The following is a 7,364-nucleotide window of genomic DNA, read 5'->3' as shown; positions in this document are numbered from 1 at the left end:
CTTTCCTTTAATTACTACAATGTTTCGGAAATCCTAGCAATCCCAATCTATTTTGAGACTTGACAAAATTGAACCATAATTAGAGAGATATTCATGGTTTCAGCTCATTTGAGCATTTTATGAAACACTAGATGTGCATATTGGTTACAAGGTTCTTCCACAAGATTTCCTTATTTTAACATAGAATTATGAGTTTATTTAATAATTAAAATTTCTTATAAGAGAAATCTAATTAATATATACATTTTAAATATTTTCATTTTTTATATTTTTTCTTTTTGACTTTATTATTAAGATTTCAGTGATGTATATTTATATGCTTTTTTATCAATCATAATTCTAATTATATTTTATATTTTTCCTGAAATTTATATTTTATTTCTCTTTTTGTTCCTTGCTTATTTACATAGTATTTGAATTAAAGTTCTCCTAAAAGCATTATAGCTAATCATATACTAGATATTATTTTTTTTACCAAGTATTTTCTATATTTTCAAATGGTGAAATTATCGACTAGTTAGTTTTTCTCTCGTTTTTAAACTTTATACGTAATATTTATAATTATAAAAATAAAAAGTGACGTACCATAATTTTCAGTAGAATCTGAGAATCTAGCAGGGGTAATAGAGAGAAACACAAATATAGAAAGCCAATTATCATTTGATATGTAGTACTACTCCAACTTGAAGAATCCAATTGGAAGTTGTATTTCAAAACCTGTTCTTGCTTTCTTATTATCTCCACTCAAACTCCTCCTCCTCCTGTCTTTGATATATATCTATATATATATATATATATATATATAGATATATAGATATATATATATATATACACACAAACAAAAAGAGTATTAAGAAAACTTCTACTCCATTTAATTGGCTCTTAAAATTTTCTTGAATCTTGAGTTGTCAGCACTCCTACAACCAACTGTAATCCAACTGTAAGTGTAGTTTCTCTCTTTGCTCTTTTTTTCATTTTCTTACTTACATGCACTTTTTAGATAAGACTGGGTTGCTCTTCCAACCAAGAGGTTATGAGTTTGAGTCACCCCAAGAGTAAAGGTGATGAGTTTTTGGAGGGAAGTATGTCGAGGGTCTAATGGAAACAACTTCTCTATTCTAGGGTAAGGGTAAGGTCTGCATACACACTACTCTCCGCCAAACCCCATTAGTAAAATTATAGTGGGTTGTTATTGTTGTTACTGATATGCGCTTTATCTTCCCCACCCCCAAACACACACACTGAAATATATCTTCTGATGATGAAGAAGAAGAGAGAATATTTGAGGTGGAGACGCACTCTACATTTAATTTTGATGAGTTCGACCTTTTGAGATTTTTATACTTCTAAAAATATGAGTTTAAAATTTTGATAATAGTTAAAGTTTTAAAAAATATATATTTCGTGTTGAAAATAATAGGTTTAATAGTTCCATCCTCGAGTTTTTTTCTTTTGGTTTTGGTTGGAGGGGAGGGGAGGAGTTTGATCATCTTTAAAGTTCAAATGAAAGTAGAAGTTTTCATTCATGATCTTTTGTTTATCATTTAGTTAGAAATTATGGTTTCCTTCCATGATTTAAATACTAGATAGAAACATTAAATGTGAGAATCAGTTTTAGGTTTAGCTTGATTTATACACTAATTTTTTTTATGAAAATAAACTTGTTAGTTTGTTGTTCATTAACCATCTTAAATAATTATTAAGAGGGGAGGAAGAAAAAACAAAAAAGGAAAAGGAGGTATTTGTTCTACCGCGGGATTTTTATTGATTTGTGTAAGTAATCGATCCACGTGGTTCTCAACTAAAAGCTGTTATATCTGTCTGCCTAGTGTCACTTATTCGCTTTTTACGTAACTTTTTTGTACTATAGCTTTTATATTTTTACTAATTACTTGTATACACTGACATAAATTCTTTTATTTTTGCATAAGCATGTGATAGAGTAAAAATTTATCCCATAAGTATATAAAATTTCTAATTCCAACAGAAAAAGACAAAATACTGTGAAAGAAAAGATATATAGCTTTTTGTAACCCGTAATAGTAGTAGCAGTTCAGATTCGATATATTCTTTTTTGGGGGATAATTCCATACGCTCCTCTCCAAAAATAATTTTCTTGGGATTTGCGATATTATATTCTCTTATCTTATATGGATCTTTTGGCAAATGATCAACTTTCTACAATAATTACCTAAACTAAGTAACTAGTGAGTTAAGCTGAATTGATTGATTAAAAACAATCCCACCAATTATATAGCATAAACAGTTGTGGGTGTTTGTTTCTTCGCAATTTACATTCAACGATTAAAAGTACCAGAGGGGCAAACTTTGGAATAAGAATCATCTGAATTAGTTATTACAACAAAAACAAAATAAGGAATGTGATTTTAATATATGAAATCACAAGAAAAGTTAATGTTTATGTTTGTGGGTGCAAAACCTTGGGATACCAGTGTTCAAATCCCATGGAAATAAAAGTTAATATTTATTTATTTTCCCTAAGCTTTGGTGAGCAAAGTTAATTGGATACTATTGTGTTGCTTGGAGAACAGTGGCGGAGCCAGAATTTTCATTAAGGGGGGTCAAAATATTAAAAAAAAACTCACCAAAAGTCAAGGCGTGTCAGTATATAGTATATATATATAAAAAAAATTTAAAAAAATTACCGAACTATATAGTATAATTTGTCGGCGAAGGGGTGTCGGTTGACACCCCTTTGATATATGTGGCTCCGCCACTGTTGGAGAAGCACATACCTGGTAGAATAGTCGAGTTGCATGCAAGTTGACCACATCGTCAGGGGCGTCCACATGCTTAATGAAGCGGTGTTACGCGACATAAATTCTCTCTTTGTGTGTTTGTTATGTATTTGATTTTGCTCTAAAAGGTCAAATGTTCGAGCCTTAAATAGCACCTTTTTTTTGCAAATATTTGAGAGTGCCTCTGTGGTTAAACATTATGATGAAGTAGAATTCTACTTAAGAATCAACAAAACCAATAGATTAGACTACTAAAGTTATTACTCTCGTTCTTCTATAAATTTCTACACCACTTACAAAAATTCCTGCGTACGCCCCTGTACGCGGTTTTATATATATAAGTTTTTAGTCAAGGTTGTTCAAACACTTTGATATGAATTGAGTCTGCAAAAGTTTGGCTCGTTGGACTAATTTTTATGTAACATCATGTGATGTATCTTCATTATATGTTGCAGTGAGAGAAGGCCAGCTTGTATTTGAACCAAAATGGCAGCTGATGATATTAGTGAGAAGCTGTTGAGTAAAGTGCAAATCCAAGAGGGTGATAGTGAATTGAAGCTTAAGGACAAGATATGGAACGAGTGGAAGAAAATGTGGGTGATTGCTGCTCCTGCTATTTTTACTAGATTCTCAACGTTTGGTGTAAATGTCATTAGCCAAGCATTCATCGGTCACATTGGATCTATCGAGCTAGCAGCTTACGCGCTTGTCATCACTGTCCTCCTCAGATTTGGCAATGGCATCCTGGTACTCTCTCCGGTCCATAGTATCTGTCTTTTTTGCACATCCTTAAAGAAGAAACTTTTAGTAGCCTTATTCTTAAGATAATCTATCTAAATTACCCTTTATCTCTCTTTAAACGTCTCACATTGGATCCATCGAAGTAGTAGCATATGCCCTAGTCATCAATGTCCTCCTGAGATTCGAGCATGACTTTTTGGTATGGATTTAAGTTATATACACTGACAGTGTGAAGAAGTTTTACACTATCAATGTATTTAACTTATTGTAACAGGTAACTTGTCTTATTTCTGAAGTTACTAATCAAACTTTTATGGAGGGTTGATTACTAGCAAATCTTTTAGCTTACTTGATAAGTGCAAAATTTACTGTCAGTGTATAGAAATTAAAGCTCTTCGTCAAACAAAAACGGAGATGTATAGTTCGCTTGATTCGTCGATTATATTTGCTTTTCTACATGTATAAGCAATAACTTTCATTCAAATGTGCACTTAGGAATGGCAAGTGGATTCTTAAGAGAATGTATCTAAATTACCCTTTATCTCTCTTTAAACGTCTCACTTTGTATCCTTCGTACTAGTAGCATATGCCCTAGTCATTACTGTCCTCCTAAGATTCGAGCATGGATTTTTGGTATCGATTTAACTTATGTACGCTGACAGTGTGAAGAATTTTTACGCTATTAGTGTATTTTAACCTGTTGTAACAGTTTTGAAGTTACTATTCAAACTTGTATGGAGGATTGCTTACTTGCTAATCTTTTATCTTACTTGATAAGTGTGACATTTACTATCAGTGTATAGAAATTAAAGCTCTTCGTCGAGCAAGAATGGAGATGTATAGTTCACTTGATTCGTCGATTGTATATAAGCAATAACTTTCATCCAAATGTGCAGTTAGGAATGGCGAGTGGATTGGAAACGTTATGTGGACAGGCCTATGGTGCTAAACAATATCACATGTTAGGCATATATCTCCAAAGATCTTGGATTGTCTTGACAGTAACAGCGACTCTGCTTTTACCAATCTTTATTTTCACAGCGCCAATTTTAAAAGCTTTAGGCCAAGATGAAACGATAGCTAAAGAGGCCGGAGTCATTTCGTTATGGTTAATACCAGTGATTTACGCCTTCATCGCATCTTTTACGTGCCAAATGTTCTTACAAGCACAAAGCAAGAACATGATCATTTCATACTTAGCAGCATGTACTCTTGTGATCCATATCTTTCTATCGTGGCTTTTGACCGTGAAGTTCAAATTTGGAATTACTGGCGCCATGATATCGACACTTTTGGCGTACTGGCTTCCTAATATTGGTCAATTAATATATGTTACTTGTGGAGGATGCAAAGAAACATGGAAAGGTTTTACTTCTTTGGCCTTTAAGGATCTCTGGCCTGTTATCAAGCTCTCTTTCTCTTCAGGTGCTATGCTCTGGTGAGATTTCACTCAATTGCTTGCTAGTTGTTTCATACTAAAGGGCAGTTCGGTAAACTAAGCTCTTGTTACGTGTGGGGTCCGGGGAAGGGCCGGACCATAAGGGTCTATTGTACGTAGCCCTGCAAGAGGCTGTTTCCACGGCTCGAACCCGTGGCCTCCCGGTCATATGGCAGCAACTTTACCAGTTACGCCAAGACTCCTTTTCTTAGTTGTTTCACACTCTTCATGTTAAATCAGAATCTAAATAGAAACTATTGGCGTTCACGATGGTAGTCATTAGCATATCAGTTTTTCTTACCAATACCAACTCTTTTTATATCCTTGACGATATTGTTGTTGGGCTAAGTCAGCCCAATAATACTCTTAACGTGGTGTGATATTGTTCGCTTTGGGCTAAACCTGCATGGCTTCCCAAAAGGTTTCGCACCCTTAAGAGATCTCTATACCTTTTATGTAGACTCCCAATATTTTCATTTACCAATGTAGGACTTTATTCACACGCCCAACGGATATTACAAATGGACAATGAACGAGTTGTTTTATGTGATGAAAATTTCGAATCTTTTGGACTTGTTTTGGCAGCCTTGAACTCTGGTACAACACTATACTGATTCTTCTCACCGGAAACCTGAAAAATGCTATGGTTCAGATTGATGCTCTTTCTATATGGTAATCTTCTTGTATTCCACCTCTCTGAATTCATTTAGACATTCCCTTCAATAGTCATCTTAGTGATTAAGTATTTCCCCTTCTTTTGCAGTCTTAACATCAATGGTTGGGAAATGATGATTTCTCTTGGATTCTTAGCTGCAGCATGGTACTATAACCACATTCCTATTCTTGAAATTTTAGATTCCTTTTTTTTTATGTGACGATATCTCATTCACGTTCATGAACGTATAGTGTACGAGTATCAAACGAGCTGGGAAGAGGGAGTGCAAAAGCAGCAAGATTTTCAATCTTGACGATAGTGACAACCTCGTTCGTCATTGGCTTCGTCCTATTTCTGTTCTTCCTGTTCTTGCGCGGACGCCTGGCCTATATATTCACTGAAAGTGAAGATGTAGCTGAAGAAGTGGATCACTTATCTCCACTATTAGCATTTTCTATACTTTTGAACAGTGTCCAACCAGTTCTTTCTGGTAAGTTACTTGATTCATATGTTAAATCTATGAAATAGTAAACATAATACAGTTAAACCTCTTTATAACAGCCTCATTTTTTTCGATATATTTTGGCTGCAATAGTGAAGTATTGCTATAAATAATATATATTACTATAATATAACATAAAAATCGGTTCCGAGAAAAGCTTGGCGTTTTATAGTGAATGACTATTATATAAATATGTTATAGAAATGTCTGACCGTATGTACACATAATTTCCAAGATTTGATGTCACACCTTTAAGATTTCATGTTACAGGTGTAGCTGTTGGAGCTGGATGGCAGAGTATAGTAGCATATGTTAACATTGGTTGTTACTACTTGGTTGGGATTCCAGTTGGAGTTGTACTTGGTTATGTTTTCAAAATGCAAGTTAAAGTGAGTTGTTCATTTTCCCTTTTTTTTTCTTCTTTTTAAACTTTTCTTATTTTGGCTGATGGTTATTTATCTTATACTTATATCTTTTTGTAGGGTGTTTGGGTTGGAATGTTGTTTGGTGTACTGACGCAAACTACAGTACTACTTGTAATCACTCTCAAAACTGATTGGGATAAGCAGGTATTTCTTCATTCTAGCATGTGAAGTAGCTTTAGCGTAGATGGTAAAGATGTTGTCATGTGACCACATCTTTAGTGCATATAGGGTATTAATCGATCCTTGTGGTAAGGCTGCGTACAAATAGATCCTTGTGGTCCGACCATTCCTCGGATCCTGCGCATAGCGGGAACTTTGTGCATCGCTGCCCTTTTTAATCTACGATGGAGAAATACAATACATTAGCGTTTAAGTAATTTACTGATAGTATAATTTAACATGTTATATCAGGTTTATCATTTAAACTGAGGTTACTAATTAATGCTATTATATAAAGTTATTTGTAATTTTCTTTTAAATGACTTGATTATGTAAATATATATATATTTGAACATTGTTAGTGCATATAAACTAGAATTAAACTCATAAAATAATAATGAAGCTATTTTTAATTCAACGTACAAAATGTCGCTTGCAGGTATTAATTGCACAGCAGAGAGTGAAGAAGTTCTTTGTTGAAGCTGAACCTAATGCTGATTCACAAACTGCTTGAAGTTGAGATTTATACCTTTTCTTTACGTGTATTTCCTGCCATATTATTTTTTACATGGCCTTTATTCATGCAAAAGGAAAACTTGAGTAGGGGCTCATTGGATTAATAATCTAATTAAATTTAAGAGATTCGATCTTTGAAGAAAATAATCTTCAAAGATTTTATGTTTTA

General features: G+C 33.7%; 1 protein-coding gene across 1 annotated transcript; it reads left to right on the top strand.

Annotated features, from left to right (window-relative positions):
* Positions 1-712: 712 nt before the first annotated feature.
* Positions 713-7,364, top strand: LOC104224154 (protein DETOXIFICATION 21-like). The gene is made up of 9 exons (XM_009775737.2): positions 713-940; positions 3,215-3,506; positions 4,397-4,938; positions 5,524-5,610; positions 5,702-5,758; positions 5,845-6,083; positions 6,366-6,484; positions 6,578-6,664; positions 7,119-7,364. The coding sequence occupies exons 2-9, from the start codon at positions 3,246-3,248 to the stop codon at positions 7,191-7,193; spliced, it is 1,467 nt and encodes a 488-aa protein (XP_009774039.1). The 5' UTR covers positions 713-940; positions 3,215-3,245; the 3' UTR covers positions 7,194-7,364.

This window comes from Nicotiana sylvestris, chromosome 3 (assembly GCF_000393655.2).
Source record: "Nicotiana sylvestris chromosome 3, ASM39365v2, whole genome shotgun sequence".
Classification (NCBI taxonomy): domain Eukaryota; kingdom Viridiplantae; phylum Streptophyta; class Magnoliopsida; order Solanales; family Solanaceae; genus Nicotiana; species Nicotiana sylvestris.
The sequence above is the reverse complement of the archived record's forward strand: the minus strand, read 5'-3'. Positions and strand labels throughout refer to the sequence as shown.